Raw genomic sequence first — 21972 nt, forward strand, 5'->3', positions numbered from 1 at the left:
TATATTATAAGATATCGTCCCCACATTTATGGTGCCGTGACTAATGGAACTACAAAAGCTTAAATCAAGAAGAACGGGCAATCGTAGTGCCGTTACCAGACTTTTACGAAAATTTGCCGACGCAAAAGAAAGTTCTGAATTCGACAGAGAGGAGCTGTTAGCCACATACGAAAATCTACAACAGAAGAAGAAGTTACTCGACACACTGAATGAACAAATTGAGAACGCATCGGAAACAGAGGATATAGAGACAGAAATCGTAGACACAGATGAGTATACTACAAATTTTGTTACTAAACTGAGACATTTTAAGATATTCATAGATAAAACTTCACAACCTATTTCCAATCAACCATCACATTCGTCTTATCAAGTTTTAAATGTAGACAGCCCACCGTTCATCCCTACTAGTTCACCCGAAATTGCACAGACAAGTTATGCCGCCCCGTCATTGCCACAGTCAAATGATGCCGCTCGAATTTTAACAGAGACAAGCCAAATTGCCACATCAATTCCCACGTCAAGCTATACTGTCCCGTCCGCTATATCCAGCAATCACCGTTTGCCAAAATTAACTTTACCTACATTTAATGGCAATATATTAGAATGGCCGAGCTTTTGGGATTCTTATGAATCGGCAGTTCATTACAACCCAACATTGACAGATGTTCAAAAGTTTAATTATTTGAAGGCCCAATTAGAAAACGAAGCCGCTCAGACAATTGCCGGTTTTTCTCTAACTAACGCTAACTATGCCGAAGCCGTAAATGTTCTGATAGAGAGATTTGGACAGACTCATAAAATAACACAAGCACACCTACAAGCACTGCTTGATATTACGCCACCCCGAAATGACCTCATAAGCCTGAGAATGTTTTATGACAAAATGGAGAGTTTAGTTAGAGGACTTGAATCGCTTGGACAGACACAGGACTCATACGGTAATTTATTAGTCCCGATTATAATCAACAAACTGCCAGGAGAAATTAGAAAGCATCTCGCGCGGGAGCATGGTACGACAAGTTGGCTATTACGAGATCTTAGAAGAAGTATACACAAAGAGATACAAATCATGGAAGCCGGACAAGTTACACAGACAGAAAGTGATATTTCGTATTCTACCCTTTTTGCCGGTGCTAACTCACAAAGAAAACACAACGCAAGTACTAGAAATGATAATCAGCATTTAACAGAAAAGCCGTGCATTTTCTGCAAAGATATTCATTCGCCTGCCAACTGCCAGAAAGTACGAGATTTAGATGAACGCATCGCTATTGTTAAACGTAACAATTTATGCTTCAACTGCCTCGGTACACATCATATCAAAGAATGTAAATCGAAAAGCTCATGTCGTAACTGTGGTAAACGACACCACACTAGTTTATGTAATGAAGCTGGACAAACCGCGAACCCCGACCAGAGAAGTGAAAACCGTTTCACTGACACGAAAGATTCCGCTCACAGTTGTACGAACGAAAGTACGACATCTACACCGACTGTAGTAAATCTCGTGAAGGATACCGAGATACAAGAAGACTCAACAATATTACACTCGTCAGCACAATTTCACTCAAATGTATTGTTGAAAACTGCCGTGGCCCCCGTTTGGTCAGTTCATAATTGCACAGATACGAATATTTTGTTTGATGAAGGCGCTCAAAGGTCTTTTGTAACGGAGAGTCTTGCGCGAGAATTAAACCTGCAGCGAGAAGGATCCGAAAAGATTCAACTCTCATCATTTGGAGAAACCAACACTAATGCTAGGCGACTCGATAAAGCCACAGTTTATGTTGAAACTGAAACTGGACATAAAATCCCAATACATGCATTAATCGTTCCAATGATAGCTACGCCGTTACAGAACCACATTCGTTACATTGACAGGAACAATAACTATTTGAAAGGACTAAAGCTCGCACTTCCAGTTACGCAACAGGATACATTCGAAATTTCACTATTAATTGGAGCCGATTTTTATTGGGAAATAGTTGAAGATAAAGTTGTACGCGGAAACGGACCCACCGCAGTCAAATCGAAATTAGGGTACTTACTTTCTGGACCGTTAAATTCAGAAAAATCACAGCTATCAACAGTGTCAAGTATTTCCAATGTACTTATTTCACATCAAACAGAGGAACACAACTTAGAAGCGTTTAGGAAGATTGAAGCTCGAGAAGTAGAATTTCAACAAGTACACGACGACAAAGAGAACTATATAAGAACTTCAATTGAGTTTCGCGACAACCAAGATTATGCAAAGTTACCATGGAAACACGACAACGATTAAAGAGAACATTAAACTTGTTTTATGGACTTTTGAAATAAAGTGATCAAGCATATTTATTTAAAAATGTGTTAAGCGATGAATATGGACTGTAATGCGAATTTGTTTTATGAACTACGTTAGTTCAACTGTGAAAGAACTGTGAATTTTTTATTTTCAAAGACTTTAATCTTAATTTAATGTTATTCATATATTGTATTTCAATTTTCTTTTCTACGTAAAGTAAATTTTTTGAGGCCCCGAGAATGTCGAGAAGACCGCGGGACCGGCAACGTATCGGAAGTCATATTGTATCTAAGGTCGACGTCACACGGCGACGTCTCCTTATCTTCTCTTAGTAACTAGTAAACATCAAACTACAAAGCTGTTGTGTATTTTATCAGAGTTATATTATAAGATATCGTCCCCACAACAAGGTTGCCAGAGAGGTTTATGACGTGTTGACGTTAGATATCATGTGGGAACGTTTGCGTTAACTGATTGGTGCTGCATAACTGATTTTTATAGTTTTTTTTCTTCTACATTTAAAACATTTCTAATAGCCAAATCCCATTCCGTGTCAGCTGTTTCAATATATATATAAACATGTTATTTATAAAATTGAGAAAGGAAATGGTGAATGTGTCAAAGCGACAACAACCCGACCATAGAGCAGACAACAGCCGAAGGCCACAATAGGTCTTCAATGTAGCGAGAAGTTCCCGCACCCGTAGGTGTTATTCAGCTGGCCCCTAAAAAATATGTATACTAGTACAGTGATAATGGACGTCATACTAAACTCCGAATTATACACAAGAAACTGAAATTAAAAATCATACAAGACAGGAGGATTTTAAAAACTTGATAATCACAAAAATAAATGGTTTGTTCTGTGGTAGTTTGAAAATAAATTACCTGACTTGCTATGTATTGAAAATAAATAAATCAGCAGGTCTAATCTAAAGTATGAGATGGCACCAGATTCTTCATAAATTCATCTTTTTTCCCAAAAAAAATCGGGAAACACTTCCCAAATTTTTTAATAACAAAAGTATAAATATTATATAAATATACTTGAAATGTCTGAAAATTGGTTTCATTTAACTTGAGGTATATTGTCTTAGGAAACCTTACCCCACTTTTATTTTAACAGGGCCGTAACTATATGTAGGAAATTTCAAAACCAAATGCTTGTCTCCATATCAAATTTATTGTGTTCACGGACTTGCAAGACGAAAGTTCTGTTTTCCCTCAGACTTATAGCCCTGATTTTTCGGGATCAATGTTTCTAATTTATTTGTCTTTTGTTCATCGATTGCCCTTCTGTATTCTGTTAGTGTTGCATTCCTTTTGTAATCTAGTAATTTTGTTATGAACTTGAATCTATGATCATGAGTTTACCATTTTTGCTTTATCATGCACATTGGTCTTTTGATGTTGTTCCTAGAAACTTCAGTCTTACACAGAATTTATACATTTTGCTTTGAGACCAAAAAATTATTAAAACAAACCTTCATTTTCAGATTATGAAAGGGTCTTCGGAACACCCAGAAAGGATGATTTTGCATCATTTGTTCTATAGCTTCTTGGGCCTTCAGTGACTCCAAAACCCTTTTAAAAAAAAATTTCCTCGCTCCGCTCGGCGTAGTATGTTTGCCAATACATTTTAAAAGTGCCTAGTTATAACAAAACTTTAATACTATGTATGTATGCAATACATGTATATGAAGCTGGAAATTTAAAAGATTCATTTGTGCAAAGGGGGATGGTTAATCTAATTAAATGGTACATGACTTAACTATACTATATATATTATTTATAATAAACAAATCATTTAAAAATTGTGTTATAGAATATCAACTAGAAGCTCTCAAGAGCCTATGTCGCTCACCTTGGTCTATGTGCATATTAAAAAATTGACACGGATAAATTCATGACATAATTGTGTTTTGGTGATGGTGATGTGTTTGTAGATCTTACTTTACTGAACATTCTTGTTGCTACAATTATCTCTATCTATAATGAACTTGGCCCAGTAATTACAGTGGAAAATATTTTCTAAAAATTTACAAAAATTTATGAAAAATGCTAAAAATTAACTATAAAAGGCAATAACTCCTTAAGGGGTCAATTGACTATTTTGGTCATGAAACTTATTTGTAGATCTTGTTTTGCTGAACATTATTGCTGTTTACAGGTTATCTCTATTTATAATAGTATTCAAGATAATAACCAAAAACAGCAAAATTTCCTTAAAATTACCAATTTAGGGGCAGCAAACCAACAACGGGTTGTCCGATTCATCTGAAAATTTAAGGCCAGATACATCTTGACCTAAAAAACAATTTTACCCTCATCAGATTTGGTCTAAATGCTTTGGTTTTTGAGTTATAAGCCAATAACTGCATTTTACCCCTATGTTCTATTTTTAGCCATGGCGGCCATCTTGGTTGGTTGGCCAGGTCATCGGACACATTTTTTAAACTAGATACCCCAATGATGATTGTGGACAAGTTTGGATTAATTTGTCCCAGTAGTTTCAGAGGAGAAGATTTTTGTAAAAGATTAGTAAGATTTACGAAAAATGGTTCAAAATTGACTATAAAGGGCAATAACTCCTAAAGGGGTCAACTGACCATTTCGGTCATGTTGACTTATTTGTAAATCTTACTTTGTTGAACATTTTTGCTGTTTACAGTTTATCTCTATCTATAATAATATTCAAGATAATAACCAAAAACAGTAAAATTTCCATAAAATTACCAATTCAGGGGCAGCAACCCAACAACGGGTTGTCCGATTCATCTGAAAATTTCAGGGCAGATAGATCTTGACCTGATGAACGATTTAACCTCGTTAGATTTGCTCTAAATGCTTTGTTTTTGAGTTATAAGCCAAAAACTGCATTTTACCCCTATGTTCTATTTTTAGCCATGGCGGCCATCTTGGTTGGTTGGCCAGGTCATCGGACACATTTTTTAAACTAGATACCCCAATGATGATTGTGGACAAGTTTGGATTAATTTGTCCCAGTAGTTTCAGAGGAGAAGATTTTTGTAAAAGATTAGTAAGATTTACGAAAAATGGTTCAAAATTGACTATAAAGGGCAATAACTCCTAAAGGGGTCAACTGACCATTTCGGTCATGTTGACTTATTTGTAAATCTTACTTTGCTGAACATTTTTGCTGTTTACAGTTTATCTCTATCTATAACAATATTCAAGATAATAACCAAAAACAGTAAAATTTCCATAAAATTACCAATTCAGGGGCAGCAACCCAACAACGGGTTGTCCGATTCATCTGAAAATTTCAGGGCAGATAGATCTTGACCTGATGAATGATTTAACCTCGTTAGATTTGCTCTAAATGCTTTGTTTTTGAGTTATAAGCCAAAAACTGCATTTTACCCCTATGTTCTATTTTTAGCCATGGCGGCCATCTTGGTTGGTTGGCCAGGTCATCGGACACATTTTTTAAACTAGATACCCCAATGATGATTTTGGACAAGTTTGGATTAATTTGTCCTAGTAGTTTCAGAGGAGAAGATTTTTGTAAAAGATTAGTAAGATTTACGAAAAATGGTTCAAAATTGACTATAAAGGGCAATAACTCCTAAAGGGGTCAACTGACCATTTCGGTCATGTTGACTTATTTGTAAATCTTACTTTGCTGAACATTTTTGCTGTTTACAGTTTATCTCTACCTATAATAATATTCAAGATAATGACCAACCAGATGCTCCGCAGGGCGTAGCTTTATACGACCGCAGAGGTTGAACCCTGAACGGTTGGGGCAAGTATGGACACAACATTCAAGCTGGATTCAGCTCTAAATTTGGATTGTGATTAAATAGTTGACACAGCATAGGTTTCTGACACAGAATGAATGTGTTCTAATGAACTTAAAATTTTTGTTTTCTCTTAGAGCAATTCACTATGCTGTTGAATATTAATCCTCTCAAAAAAATGTTTGAAGAAATTTTCTTTTTTATTTATGAAATTTCAAATGAGAAAAATTGAACCCAATTTTTTTAATCACATCCCCCTTTCCCTTATTCCAAAACTAATCTCAATTAAAATTTCAAATGGAGTTTGCAACAATAACTACTCATTTAAATACATCATAAAATATTAAGATGTAAAAAAAACTGCTTGTTATCACTGAATGGTAAAGATTATTTTAATTTATCAGTTGGTAGTAAAAAGTGAATATACATTGTATATTGTATATAACAAAGATTTAAGTTGATTCTGGACAAAGAAAGATAACTCCAATTAAAAAAAAATCTTGCTATTGCACAATATTTTGCAATTAGATATTTCTTGCTTACTATTCTGGACAAAGAAAGATAACTCTAATTAAAAAAAAATTTGCTATTTCACAATATTGTGCAATTAGATATTTCTTGCCATTGCGCAATACTGTGCAATTGAAAAGACTTGCTATTGCACAATACTTAATATAATAATTTTAGATCCTGATTTGGACCAACTTGAAAACTGGGCCCATAATAAAAAATCTAAGTACATTTTTGGATTCAGCATATCAAAGAACCCCAAGATTTCAATTTTTGTTAAAATCAGACTAAGTTTAATTTTGGACCCTTTGGACTTTAGTGTAGACCAATTTGAAAACAGGACCAAAAATGAAGAATCTACATACACAGTTAGATTTGGTATATCAAAGAACCCCATTTATTCAATTTTTGATGAAATCAAACTAAGTTTAATTTTGGACCCCGATTTGGACCAACTTGAAAACTGGGCCAATAATCAAGAATCTAAGTACATTTTTAGATTCAGCATATCAACGAACCTAACTGATTCATTTTTTGTCAAAATCAAACTAAGTTTAATTTTGGACCCTTTGGACCTTAATGTAGACCAATTTGAAAACGGGACCAAAAGTTAAGAATCTACATACACAGTCATGACAGTTAGATTCGGCATATCAAAGAACCCCAATTATTCAATTTTGATGAAATCAAACAAAGTTCAATTTTGGACCCTTTGGGCCCCTTATTCTGTTGGGACCAACACTCCCAAAATCAATACCAACCTTCCTTTTATGGTCATAAACCTTGTGTTTAAATTTCATAGATTTCTATTTACTTATACTAACGTTATGGTGCGAAAACCAAGAAAAATGCTTATTTGGGTCCCTTTTTGGCCCCTAATTCCTAAACTGTTGGGACCTAAACTCCCAAAATCAATACCAACCTTCCTTTTGTAGTCATTAACATTTTGTTTAAATGTCATTGATTTCTATTTACTTAAACTAAAGTTATAGTGCGAAAACCAAGAAAATGCTTATTTGGGCCCTTTTTGGCCCCTAATTCCTAAAATGTTGGGACCAAAACTCCCAAAATCAATACCAACCTTCCTTTTGTGGTCATAAACCTTGTGTTAAAATTTCATAGATTTCCATTCACTTTTACTAAAGTTAGAGTGCGAAAACTTAAAGTATTCGGACGACGACGACGACGACGCAGCCAACGTGATAGCAATATACGACGAAAAATTTTGCGGTCGTATAAAAACAGTAAAATTTCCATAAAATTACCAATTCAGGGGCAGCAACCCAACAACGGGTTGTCCGATTCATCTGAAAATTTCAGGGCAGATAGATCTTGACCTGATGAAGATTTAGCCCCCTGGTGGCCATCTTGGTTGGTTGACCGGGTCACTGGACACATTTTTTAAACTAGATACCCCAATGATGATTGTGGCCAAGTTTGGTAAAATTTGGCCCAGTAGTTTCAGAGGAGAACATTTTTGTAAAAGCTAACGACGGACGACGACGACGGATGACGGATGCCAAGTGATGAGAAAAACTCACTTGGCCCTGTGGGCCAGGTGAGCTAAAAACCCCATTAACTGTTAACTGACATCGAAGACATTCTTTAATGTTCCAAGAATAAAAGTGAGTTTATATAGTATGTCATGTTGCAATTTTTCCACAAATCTTCTGCTCATTATGGTTAATTGTTAATGTTATCTCGATTGTGGTTTCTTTTGAAACTCAAGACATTAATCAGTATTTTTTTATAAATGAGATTTATGGTCTGTTCCATACAACAGAATCATATTGCAGTCACCATGTAGTATGGCATGATTGCTAATGTAATAACTTCACCACCACAGACCAAATGAAGTACGCAACTATAGCTCATCATACAGCCTTTAACAATTGAGTTTTAAGGATGTTTGCTGCTCAGTTTCAAAATTAATAACTTTCCATAAAACTAGTATATATTGACAGGGGGTTAATATAGGAATCAAAAAAGCAAAAAAAATATAGGGGTCAATGTGCCTGTTTTCGAGATATTAGCCATTGGAATTTTGGTGGGAAAATATTCTCTCTAGATTTTTCATAGCTTTATCATTGACCAGTTAAAGTTCTCAGAAACTATTTAAAAATAAATAAGATTTTATAAGACTTTTACAAATGGCTTATAATTATACATGTAAAAGATTTATAAAAAGAAAAATGGGGGTTCATGGGCAAAATTTTCTAAGGCATTCAAATTGATAAAACCAGAGGATTTCGAAAATCTGACAAAAGTTCCAAAACATGACAAGCAAACATCTTTAAGGAGGTTATTCCATAAAAGAAATGAGAATATTCAAAAATATAAACCAAGATATTGTGAAATAGACAACTCAATCCCCATAAGAAATAGATGTAGAAATAAACAATAGACAGAAAATTAAGATTCAGCAATACGCAAACCGTAACAAATGGTGAACATAGGTTACCCAGAAGGGTAAGTAGATTCTGCTGAGCATGTATTACCTGCTATATTGTTCTATGCATTGAAAACTTAATCCATGCAACATTTCTTGATTTTAATTTTAAGAAATATAGTTGGAGTTTCAAGATTGCTTGCATAAACTTTGAAATATGTTGGCTTTTAAATTTTGATTACTGTAAATTCAAAAATTTATTATTGCGATTTTGTCATTTTAGACTAAAATATAATTTAAATTTTGCAATATTGAGAAAAATCCTGTTCAAAATAAGTTTAAATTAGTTCGATCATGAACCTGTCACATTTTTTGCAATAATAAAACATCACTTTAATTTCTGTATTTACAGTAATTAACCAAGAAAAATCTATGTAAAGCATGTTGACATTAATAACAAGATGTATATTATATAACAATATATTTTCAAATAATTCAATAGCACACTCAGTAAATATATATGTTATTCAGGGCATGGGATTAAAATAATTGTTTTCACATTTGAGCAGAGCTACAATGTTGCCTGACTTTAAGTGGTATTCCAAAGCATATTTAATTCATAACTAATTTGTGATTTTCTAATGAATATTCAATCATTGTCAAAGTATGAAAAAATCCATCAATGGTATCATGATATAATAAAACTTATCTATACTAATTTGATGCTTAAGCTGATAAAAAGCAGTTGATTCACTTCTTTCCTCGTTTTCAATAATTGAAATATATTTTTTCAGTAATGGTTTGTCCCTGTGTAACACTTACCGGTAAATACATTTAAATGCATCAGATTTGTATGATTTTGTCCACATCTGTTTAAAAAATTAAATTTGATAAATACATAATTTCATAACCATTTATAAAAACAGCATAGCTATGTCTCACATTCTGACAAATTTGCAAGAAGCTTAACAAAAACAAATGAAATCATTTGCATCAATGTAACAGTATCTTTTCATTCAAAATATTCCATATACCAGTATTTATTCATGAAAACATCACAATTTCATGTTGAAAGCAATCTTAAGGGGTATTCAGTCTATTCATCGGTAAATTTAATAGTTTGTAATGATGAAAAAGCATCTGCTGCTGATTTGATCAGATTACAAATTTGTATGCTATAGTCCACATTTGATGATGACTGCAGTTGCTGTGTCGCCCATTCTATTTTGTGTCGTAAAACATCCTCTGTATAGGATAAGGTATTTGTACACTGCAATCGGCTAGGTGTTCTTGTCACTGTCGGCTGTGAGGACATAGCAGCGGTATTTCTTAACGATGGAGATGATGGCATTGTTGCAGCATTTCCAAACCGTGATGAGGAAGGCATTCCAGCGGTTGCAGAGGAAGACATTGTAGCAGTATTTGCTAACATTTCTGACATTGCACCTGCATTTGCTAACATATCAGAGGATGATGACATTTTTACTGCTGTTGGTGTATTATCTGAAATAAAAGAATACGGTTTTAAGGAAAAAAGAAGCATACTGTCTAATACAATGTACTAAGTTATCTAAATATACATTCTACCACTGAAGCAAGTGTGACACAATATCTATCAACTTCAGACAGTAAAATTTTTAAATTTAAAATTCAACTGTTGAGAGTGGATAAATATCCTATAACTTAAGATTTGGTGGTGGAATCTGTTAATCAACAGGTCTGGAAAATTATATATCTTGCAATAATTAGAAAAAAATAGTTTTTTAAAGGAAAAGCAAATTACTTTTTATCAAACAATACCTTAATTAATGAAATATCGACTAGGAACTCCATTCCCAAACTTATATTCTGATTTAAAATAACAATTAATCCAGATTATTTCCCTTTTTCGGAAGTATACTGGTATGAACTCTGTTTTGCTACAGTGCACATCAAGGGTGAAAATAGAAACAGAAAACAATGAGTAACTAACTTTACAAGGATTCAAAGCTTTATAATTGAGTTTGATAACAAGTAGGTTAGAACAAGTAAAATATAATTATTCATTTTTTATATTTATATAAATCAAATATAATCTTTAAATCAACAGGGTTTTAAAGCTGCTCGTTGCTGAATCTTCATTGAGTTACATTGCCAGGAAGCAGTTCTATTTCCAGAAAAGGGAGATAATTTATAATTAAAATTAAAATTTTAGAGTAAACTTTGTGATTCTGGAAAGGTTTTTATGAATTGGTATAGCCTATATTCTAGATTGATTGATTGGTTGGTGTTAAATACAACTAATAATAAAATGTATTCTCTATCTGGATTGGCCCATACCTTTTCCATCATTAAGAATTTCACAGGATACACAAAGATCTTTTTCATTTCTGCCTTTTTCTTTTAACAGAATAGTCTGAAATAAAGATTTAAACATTCATACAAGTATTTATTTTAAAAAACAAGAATAACTTGGATCTTTCTGCTGTTTCATTGACATAATAAAGTACTGATAATTAGAAGGTTGTGTATAAAACCAGAAATCAGTTTATTCTAATAATGTGAATAATGCTAGTGAAAGCATTTATAATAACATATGGAATGAGGATAAAATGCAAGAGTCTATAAACATTTAACAGTATTCAATAGAAATATCAAAATTTGGGATTTATTCATGCAATTTTGGGGCCCTTTATAGCTTGTTGTTCGGTGAGAGCCAAGGATCCGTGTTGAAGGCTGTACATTGACCTACATGTATAATGGTTTACTTTTTTTAAATCGTTATTTGGATGGAGAGTTGTCTCATTGGCACTCACACCACATCTTCCTATATCTAAATATTATTGTTCTATCTTTTAAACTTCAGACATCCCATCAAAACATTAATGAGAAAAACCAATGGCTTAGATTTGTATTTTATGGTCTATCATATATACATGTATATGCTTACTAATTTTTGGTCAATCAATTCATAACTTCTTAAGAGCCTGTGTTGCTCACCTTGGTATATGTGCACCTTCAACAATGGACATTTTCCAAAATTGTAGACTAGAATAGAATTTATTACAAAAATCCCTTTTTTGTTGATATTGTCCTGCTCATCATTTTTTCTGTATACAGTTTCTCTCTTTTCAATGCCTTTAGGTCTTGCCCAAAATACAAGACTTTAAGAGGATAAAAATATCCATCATTTAAGGGTAATACCTCCTATAAAGTGTCTTCTAAACTTTTTTCCAAAACTTGTCTGGTTTGTCTTATTGGTTGTTGTTTATTAATCTGTTATAGTTTTTAAGATAAAGATAGCCGAAAATACTAAAAATTGGTAAAAATCATTATTACACTGTCAGCAGTAACTCCAATAACAACTGAAGAATTTGTTTGAAGATCTTGTCCTAATGAACACTTTTTCTTCCAAAATTTCTATTAAGGCCACACCAATTTGATTCCTTGTTCGACTGACCCGCCAGCACCTATTTTTTTCAAAACATTTAAAAAAAAAAAATTTATATTCTCGCTTCCCGCATCCGGAAATGTAATCATGTCTATTTCCCACACGTTTTTTTTTTGTACATATTATAAAAAGATATCAACATTGGTTTCTTTCCCCCTTACTTATATTCCCTATCAAAAAATGTTCGTTGTTAGAATAAAGTACAAAGAACTTCTGAAGGATTTGTCTTCAACTGCAATTATATTATATGCTGGCAAAACAAAAATATCTATAGCCGCTGCATGTTTATGCACCTGTCCTGATTGATCCAGGGGCCTGTCGTTCAGCAGTTATCGTTTGTTGATGTTGTTCATTGGTATTTTCCCGTTTGGATATATATAAATTAGATCGTTTTCCTGTTCGAATTGTGTACGCTAATAATTTTGGGATCCTTTATAGCTTGCTGTTTGGTCTGTATCAAAGCCCTGTATAAAAGGCCTTACTTTGACCTGTGTTTGTTATTGTCAGGTTGAGAACAACCCTCCCTCAGACAAGGGGTCATTTTACTGATGTAGAAAAGAAAATAGAAATACCAAGGATTTGTATAGTTCTTCTATTCAAAACCTTTGAAAACTTTAAATTTTGTACCCAAAAGAGGAGAGTTACATTATATTTTAAACAACTTTTTCTAAAAGAGGGGTCCACTTATTTTGAATAATATTAAACTGTTAAAGTAAATGTGTTAATTTAACATGGTTAAAGTCCAGGAATATTACAAAATTCTTGGACATGTTTTGATCATTTAATACTAGATAGATATATAGTTCTTTGAGAAAATATGAGCCCTTTTGTACAAACAAATATATTATAACTTATATTGATCCCTCATAAAACATGTAAAAGGGATATTTATAACATTAATGGGTTGCCCCCAAACTGATTATGACTTGGATGGAGAATTGTCTCATTGTCAGTCACACATACATAGACCAGATTTAATTATTTCTTGGTGAACAGGGAAAAAATACTTCAGAAATTAAAGAAATGTCAAAGTACAAGTTATAAATCAAGTTTTATCATTGTCAAAACCTACTATTTTATGTTTACAAAAAAAAAATATAATCGCTCGCCTTTACTTTTCAAGCTTCGCCTCAAAAATTTGCAAATCAAATCTTTTTTTATTAAAATTTTCAAATCGCTCGCTCGCCCCAAATTTTGGAGTCCAAAAATCCGTAGAACAAGAAATTAAATTGGTGTGGCCTAAGCTATAAGTTTTCAAGAAAATAGACAAAAAAGCCAAATAATAAGTTAGAAATTGTTATCAAAGGGCAATAACTCTAAGAAGTTGTGTGATGATTTTGGCATTGATGTTGACTAATTTGAAGTACCTGTCTTGCTGAACGATTTTGTTTTCCTTTTGGCCAGGTGTCAGAGCTAACAATACCACACACAAGTTATAAATGACAACACAAAGGAAAAATTTACATACATCACATTTACTGCATGTAGATCCTAACATTTTGTATCCCTTTAGCAAATAATCTCCTAAGAGTTTACTAATTGCATCAGACCTGTCTTGTCTCTCTTCTGTCCGTGAACATTGCTCTGAAGCTTCAGTCTGAAATACTAAAGAAAGAAAGTAATGAATATATGTTTAAAATACAGATCCAAGCTATACTAACAGAACTTTCGTAAACCTCTGGTTTTGTCAGATTAATAGGCACCTTCAAAATTGTGAAGGCTGATATTTCATTGGCCGATGTAATTATTACTTGAACAGAAAGTAAACACAAAGTTTTTAGATCCTGGTTAAAAAAAAACGTGGACATAGGATATTTTTTTTAATCAGATAATGAGATTGAAATATATGCATTTACTTTCTAAAATGTCTAGTGGTTCAGGAAATTTTAAATTTTTTCAACTAGTATGTTTTGGTAAATACAAGACGTTATAGTATGTTTGATTGATTGATTTTTGGAGTTTAACACCACTTTCTGCACAGGGTATCAAGAGTTTCATTGACCTTTGACAGGAAAACTGGTAATCATAATTACTTAAGATGAGTCCATCTAGTATGTTTGAATTGTTAAAGAGCAGGATCACTTTTGGTATTCTCCATGAGAGACTGCTTAATAGAGGTTTGATTTTATGCCTTTTCCACATGCCCGTTTTTGAATAAGCATGAAGAATCTTACCAGGGTTGATTTCTTGAAATTCTTCAGGAAATTCTTCTGGGATGTTTTCTTGTGTATCTTCATCAAGTTCTTTGCAAGCTATACAATACTTCTCCCCAATTGGAGTTTCTAATAATATTGTCTGGAAAGAAAGCAGTGTGAAGTTTAATTACCTGTATACTATGTGGTTAGACATCCTAGTACTCGGTTAAGTAAGTGCAACCAAAAAAAGTAAAATCAAATATATAGTCGGTGCAATTTGGGGGAAGTTTTACTGTTTCCAATAATATTTTCATGTACAGAAAACATTAAACAGACAATTTTCTCCCTAAATGCTTGATTTTACTTATTTAAGTTGCACTTACTTGACCACGTTCCAGGATGTACTACCACAGAAAGGTAATCTGTCAAAAAAGTTTGAACTCAGGGGTCTTTATACATGTTATATGTAGGTGATTATGAAAATACACTATTCAAATGTTTGTCTGCTAAAAAAATTTCTTATCTAAATTTATGCCAAAACATTAATCATTGTTAATGCAAGCAAATAAAAAGGAATTAAATTTTATTTGGCCTTATCATACAACTTTTCCTTCTGACCAGGCTTACAAAAACTTACATGTAGTTGGTCAGAGTAAAAAATGTCTTCCATTTCTTCTAGTTTGTTGAGCCCTGAATTTAAAGCAAAAAAGGAAAACGTATGATAAGGCAACAATTTCATCCTTTCAATTCGAAAAAAAAATCTATTATTGAATAACACCCTTCAAACAACCTTGCAAAACACATAGTCTGATAACTGCAACTATGCACCAGAAATTCTCTTAAATATTTGCTAAAATACGTCTTTAATAAAACTTATTTATAGAACAAAATGCAAAAGCTGTAAAAATTGTCTGATTTCAAAATCTTATCTTTAATTAATTGTGTCAGTTTTAAGATTAAGCAACAGCTTTACCCAAAACAATACACACGTATTGCAACATGTTATAATTAGCTTATGCAAAGATGTCAATGTTCACGAGTTAAAAAAATCTGTTTGGGTAATGATGTTACTCAATTTCAATATTACCAAAGTATATGAAGAATGGTAGTTGTAAGTAGATATGTAAATGGTAACAAAGATGACATGTTTTCCATTTAATTAACATGACTGTATATTGTTTTGTTCATTCATCACTAAAAAAATTTATATAAGTTTGAAAGACTGAATAATTTTACAAATTTTATGGGATTTTTTTTTAGGGGGGAGGGGATTTTTTTCCAGTACACATAAGGTGATTGCCAGTTTCTATGATGATGATCAAATTTCACAGCCAGTGCTTGTGATTGTTGGTAATTCACTCTATGAGTAATTATTCATCAGAGTGGTATCAATAAATCATCAGTTTCTCTCCCCCTCCCATTGCACAAACATCCCCTGACACCATAAAGACTATTTTTTTTTAACTGAATCACCTTGTGTGTGCTTGTACTGTATCTTAAATTTTTTTACCTCACAAAATTGGCAAGTTGAACCAAGCATTTTGTAACCTTTAAGGAGGTATTCACCCATTATGCTACTAATCTTATCAGAGCGTTCTCTTCGTGCTTGAATAACTTTCCTTTCAGCATCAGTTGGAGGCTGCCATTCATAATCTTCTGTAAAAGATCTTTTATTTTCATCATTTCATTTTGTAAAAAAAAATTGCCAGATTTCAATTTCAAGTCATAAACTCAAAATACAATGAAATACAGCACTTTTCGTTCATTTCACTTGATTGACCATTTATGATTCTAAAGCCCCATAAAAATGCCCCTGAGGCCATCTCCACATTTAGCAATGGGGTATTTATCTGAATGAACAAGTGTATGTTCATGTTTCTCCAGATCAATTGTTTGGTACTTGGTCAAAAGTTTTGAAAACATTGCTTTTTTTTTTATTATAACAGTTCTTTGAGGCGGTCTCACTAATTATCGACAAGAAGGGACAAGAAACTATTTAGCGAAAAGAAAACATATTTTTTTTAATTAAAATTATACTATGGACCAGTTCTGGTCATGGGCGCAGTCTGATATGGACTCCAGATCACTTTGTGCCGCTAGTTAAAGCTAGCCACAATAATTCTGTTATTGATATAGACAGTATGCATAACTTTCCTACTTTAGATAGCACAAGAAATGAATCAAATGTGTGTCCAACAATTTTTGATACCACTGTTAAGTCTCAAGATGAATCTTTCGATTCAGTTTATCAAGGCAATAAACGCAGTGACACATGTCATGTAGAATTAGATAACTCTTATACTGATGTAAAGCCTTTAAGGTAGACAGCATATATTGCACGCTCGAGACAAATGAATCAAATGAATCAACTGATTCAAATATTCAAAATGAAATTATAATTAAAAAAACTTTAGATGGCAAGTTTTTATCAACTGATCAGATTTTAAATGTGCTGGTAAATGAAAATGTTTCTCATACTGAGATACCAGACTCGGTTTAAGAGAATGAGTACTTTTGTATAAATATTATGTTAGATATGAACATGATGAATGTACATATTTACTATATTATGACTAAAAAGAAATTAAGAAGAAAAAAAAATATGGAACCCAAGGTAGAACCAGGTCCTCGTCGTGGGGTCTGGAAACACGCTTAAATAATAAAGATGGCAAAGTGTGGCTGAGAGTTCTACAAATAAAGCATCGCATTGACATAACAAGATTACAGTTAGAGCATATCATTAAGCAAATGAATCAAAATATTATATTTTATTATGCCCGCTCCATATATATCTCCATTCATATTCATACTTTGACTTTGCTGAAAACAGATAAATACATTATCTTCTACATATTCTTTATATTTAAACATAAAAAAAGAAGCTCAATCTCTTTCTTCTTCACAAATGTTTAATTTCTTCATCTACCAATTTATTAATATAAACTTCACAATCTCTTTCTTCCTCACAAATGTTTAATTTCTTCGTCTATCTATATAATAAAACATTTTAATTAGACATATCTGCTCGTATATTAAAAAAAAAACACCATTAAATACAAATTTCTTTATATCTACTAAAAAAAAAATGTTTTCTTGTCCCTAAATAGTCTTCTTGTCGCTAATTAATGAGACCCATAAGCGGTTTAATCAATCTTTAAATAGCGTAATAGGCTTAATCATGTTAATGTATGTTTTAAATTATGGGGAATAGGTTGATGGAAAACCTAATGGTCAACAAATTGTGTAAATACATCTATAGTTGTTCATGACTTTTCAATTTTAATCTACATAGCCTTGCCAGACGTCATAATTAAGACTAATAGTCCATCCTTTTGTATTTAACAAAATTTCCAGATTCTTAGGACATATTTGCGACATAAAGATTCATTACTCTAGACATAGACGATAGGAACTTGTTTCTATAATTATAAAACCTTACAATATCAATAGTGAATATGTTTTACAAAAACAAGCACCTGTGTCATGGAACACCCTCCCCCTTTTTATTTTCTTTTCTGCGTTGCGGCTCATAAAAAGAAACTGGATGTGAGTTTGACTTCATAGCATTGATGTTCATATTACCTAATGTCATGCTGCTAGACTTATTCATAATATTCATTGGAATATCGATTCAGATATGAAACATAAGAAAAATAACTTCCAAAACTTCTTTCGATCAACCATTCGGTATTCATCGGTAAATACATGTGCATTCATTCATAATCTACCGAGGAGTACCGAACGCTAATTTCGTCTGGTATCCGACCTCACTTTACAAATAGGAGTAACGATCCAGGCTACAATTTTCATTGATAACGTCCCTTGATTTTGACATTATTAAATAAAAGAAAAGCAAAACGTGGAAATAATATCTAAGATTAAGGGAAAAATCAAAACGACAATGGAATGCACCATTTTCTACATTTGAAAATGCCTGTACCAAGTCAGGAATGTGACAGTTCTTGTCCATTCATTTTTGATGCGTTTTGTTATTTGATTTTGTCATGTGATTATGGACATTCCGAATTGATTTCCCGCTAAGTTCAGTATTTTTGTGATTTTACTTTTGGCCCACGGGTTTGGGGACTTTTTTCGTGTGCAAGATTTCAGAAAACAAGAATAATTAGAGAATAAAAGTTTGTGTTTTCATAATTTGCATTAAACACGTTTTAAAACGATCAGAAAATTTGGGTTACACTAATGACTGGACCGAATGACAAGACCAAATGAAAAATGTTAATAACTTTTTCATTTCTTAAAAGTTTAGATCTCAAATTTGAAATATAATAAGATTTTATCATTTCATATATAGATTTAAGAAAAAAAATTTTTTTTTTTTTTTTTTTTAAATGTAAGAAACTTTAGAAAACGTGACATGACCAACTCTGATAATGACAGGACCAACAACGGCAATGGCAGGACCAAATAAAAATGCTAATTAATTTTTTTATTTTTCAAAGGAATTATCTCAGATTTAAAATAAAAAAATGATATGTCACATTTTGAAAAAGTCACCAGCCAACTTGATAAAATACTTATAATGTAATAGATGTGCCTTGATGTGTCTAGGTTAATTCCCCTTAATTTGGACAGATTAATTATTTAGTATTTAAATGTTTATTTTAAGTTTAATTTTATTTAAACACAGTAAGATAAAAGTAAGGATTGTTAATTTAACTGTTTTAGTATTTAACTTTCGATGTTTTTATAATGTTTTATGAATATTTATTTATTCAACTTTTCTTCAGTACCGTTTCAGTTAAAGTTACCCTGTTTAATGACAAGTTTAGAATATCATTTGATATTCAGTCGGAGTCGACCTTGCACAGGCCTCCAAATACTCGCCGGACTGTATCAGTTCACTTGAGTTAAGAGTTAGCCACTACTTCGGTGCAGTTCGCCACAGTTAGTCACCCCTTTATGGTGCAAATCTCACTACTTTAAAAACACAACGCGAAGCAAATTTACTTTACTTTTAATACTAACTCTGAGAACACTTCAATTTCATTTTACCTTTGAAACTTCAGTTTAGAAAGTTTTCTGACTCCTGTTTATATCCGACTTTGTTTAATACATGCAATTATTGTACATATGTGAATAAAATATAGTTTCGTTTGATCATTGTTTGTTGTTCAGCCATAATCTGATATCAGGTATCCCAATGGTCGAATAGGGGCGAAGTACTGGCCGCTACACGTCCCGGAAGGTGTCGTCACCGACCCCCTCCGTTACAATAGCAAGGATTTGCACACTAGCAAATCAATGATCAAAGACATCCATTTCACTTACAAAGTACACAGTTAGCATTGCATTTTCTGTTTGTTTGTTTTCTATTCTTTAAACGGAATTTAATACTCGGCATGCAAGCCGATAATTTTACAGCCTTGTTTTTGTATTTATAGTTGAAAATGTCCAAAGAATTCATGTGTTCAGTGACCGATTATGCATGGCATATAGATCCGGACGGATGTTTATGGAAAAAGTATCATTGCACAGTTTTAAAAGTGTATAGAGTTGTTTTCGAAATTGGCAGCTTTTAAAATTGCCAAATGATGGATATTAATCAGAACAAGTAGAGAGAAGCCTCGATTTTTCGGGGAATGAGTACATATGTCAGTCTACAAAAATGTACCAACTTACAATGATGATGCGAGCCTTTTTCCGATGACACTTGAAATATTGACCGCTAAACTCTCATCAAATTGATTGATCGTAGGTTGCTTGAGCAGTAGGGCGTGATAATTCAAGTCAATTTAATATTCCATTAGAAAGAGTATACATATCCAGAATCTCAACGCCACTTTGCTTATTTGAATATTATACTAAAAAAATCGGATACGGGTCACGTAAATTACATTAAAATGATAGGGAATTTTGAAAAAAATGTCTGTTTTAATTTTAATTTAAGTGATAGACAGGTTGCCGGGGCAGAAAATGAATATACACAACAATATACACCATTTAAACGAAACATAATGACTGTTGTTGCAAAAATACAGGTTCCTGAGCTATTTTAAAAATCGAAGCGAGAGGCTTTTAACATTGCAGTGTAAAATACAGGCTAAAATGGCTGAAACGTCAAATTTGCAAACTTCGTGTTGAAAATTGGCTTACAAGGTCATTACAAAAACAGGTTGCCGGGGTGAATTTTGAAACTTGAATTTCCAAAGAATAAGCAAGTCCAAACCTTGTATGTGTAGTCGTTGAACTCTAGGTTCCCACGTAAAATTAAAATGTCTCTATTTCAAGAAGTATAAACTCACGAAAGCACGAAAAATTCACTAAATTCGCGTTCATTGTTTTGATTTTGACCGCCTGACAATTTTACGGAAATATCAAAGTGATTGTAAATAAGGACTCTGTGACGGGCAACTTATAATATCCGTGTTTTAAAGATTTTAATGATATATCAAGCCAGTCTGTTCAAACTACTATCACGTGGTACAATTCTCATTTACATATTATGAATATTAATTAGCAAAACCACTACTAATTTCTGGCTATGAGTTAACTATTACATCTGCAACCAAGGATATACAAATCCTTGCTGCAACTAACAAACTTCAAATAACATTAAAACTAGTCATTGATATTATTAATTTGTGATTCTATGGAACATGTGTAACAAAAAAAAATGTTTCGGTGTGATATTTGTTCAACGGGACTAATTTCAAAGGAAATATATGTTCCACCGGAATTAATTTCACAGAAAATAATGTTCCAGCACTGTAAAATTTGTTCCGAAACTAATTTTATGACTGAATGTGAAATAGGTTCCGGAACAAAATTGTTCGAATTAATATTAAGAGTTTAAAAGTTAAATAAGTTCCTGTGATATTAGTTTTAAACAAACATGTACTTATCATCCCCAAAAAAATCAATGAACAAGTTCCGCTCGAACCTATTTTCGCAGAAAAGAATCGGAAAATAAGTACCTTTGCAACATATTGCACAGCGGAAAAAAAATCTTGTTACATTCAAATTATAATGCTGTACTGAGTATATGAATGCCTGGAAAACATTTGCAATTGAAGGCATGACTGTGACTATAGAATGATGATACGAAATAAAAGCAATGGTAATGTATCATAATTTGTATGTTATGTTTTATTTGGTATTCCTCCTTTGTTTCTGTTAACTGTCACGACCCCGTATTCTAGTCATACACGTACTTGGGTCATGTCACAGTTTCAAAAGAGTGTGTCTTTTGTTATAATTGATTAGTCACTGTTCCTTTTTTAAATATGTTCTTTTTTTACTTTTCTCTTGTTCTAAATGATTTTTCTTATTAACATTTTTTAATGCATTGTGAATTTTATTCAGATCTGCGATATGATCTTTTTATGAAAGCAAGTGCAATTAACCCAAATTTTTACGATTTTAGTCATGATGACAAATTTATCTTTCTGATGTCACATGACTGTATACAACCCTTTTTAGCAAAATCTTTATAT

General features: G+C 32.6%; 2 protein-coding genes across 3 annotated transcripts; one reads left to right on the top strand and one right to left on the bottom strand.

The window, feature by feature from the left end:
- The first annotated feature begins 43 nt into the window (after positions 1–43).
- Positions 44–2287, top strand: LOC139515165 (uncharacterized). The gene has a single exon (XM_071304727.1). It carries the CDS (start codon positions 44–46, stop codon positions 2285–2287), a length of 2244 nt encoding a protein of 747 aa, XP_071160828.1.
- Positions 2288–9421: 7134 nt separating this feature from the next.
- LOC139516220 (protein ZNRD2-like) lies at positions 9422–18257 on the bottom strand. 2 transcript variants are annotated; one of them, XM_071306182.1, is made up of 7 exons: positions 18101–18241; positions 16029–16174; positions 15156–15208; positions 14558–14678; positions 13852–13988; positions 11273–11348; positions 9422–10456 (listed from the first exon to the last, which is right to left on the bottom strand). In XM_071306182.1, exons 3-7 carry the CDS (start codon positions 15186–15188, stop codon positions 10050–10052), a joined length of 774 nt encoding a protein of 257 aa, XP_071162283.1. In that variant the 5' UTR covers positions 15189–15208; positions 16029–16174; positions 18101–18241; the 3' UTR covers positions 9422–10049. The 2 variants fall into 2 exon arrangements, with proteins under 2 accessions (XP_071162283.1, XP_071162282.1); XM_071306181.1 differs by lacking the exon at positions 15156–15208 and having other exon boundaries at positions 18101–18257.
- Positions 18258–21972: the final 3715 nt, after the last annotated feature.

The sequence above is a fragment of the Mytilus edulis genome, chromosome 3 (assembly GCF_963676685.1).
Source record: "Mytilus edulis chromosome 3, xbMytEdul2.2, whole genome shotgun sequence".
Taxonomy (NCBI): Eukaryota; Metazoa; Mollusca; class Bivalvia; order Mytilida; family Mytilidae; genus Mytilus; species Mytilus edulis.

Coding starts and splice junctions, on each gene's coding strand:
- LOC139515165 (XM_071304727.1), top strand. CDS start 44: ATGGAACTACAAAAGCTTAAATCAAGAAGAACGGGCAATCGTAGTGCC.
- LOC139516220 (XM_071306181.1), bottom strand. CDS start 18,137: ATGAATATTATGAATAAGTCTAGCAGCATGACATTAG. Junction 16,175..18,100: donor GTCTAGCAGCATGACATTAG/GTAATATGAACA, acceptor GATCTTTTACAG/AAGATTATGAATGGCAGCCT. Junction 10,457..11,272: donor AATTCTTAATGATGGAAAAG/GTATGGGCCAAT, acceptor CTTTTATTTCAG/ATAATACACCAACAGCAGTA.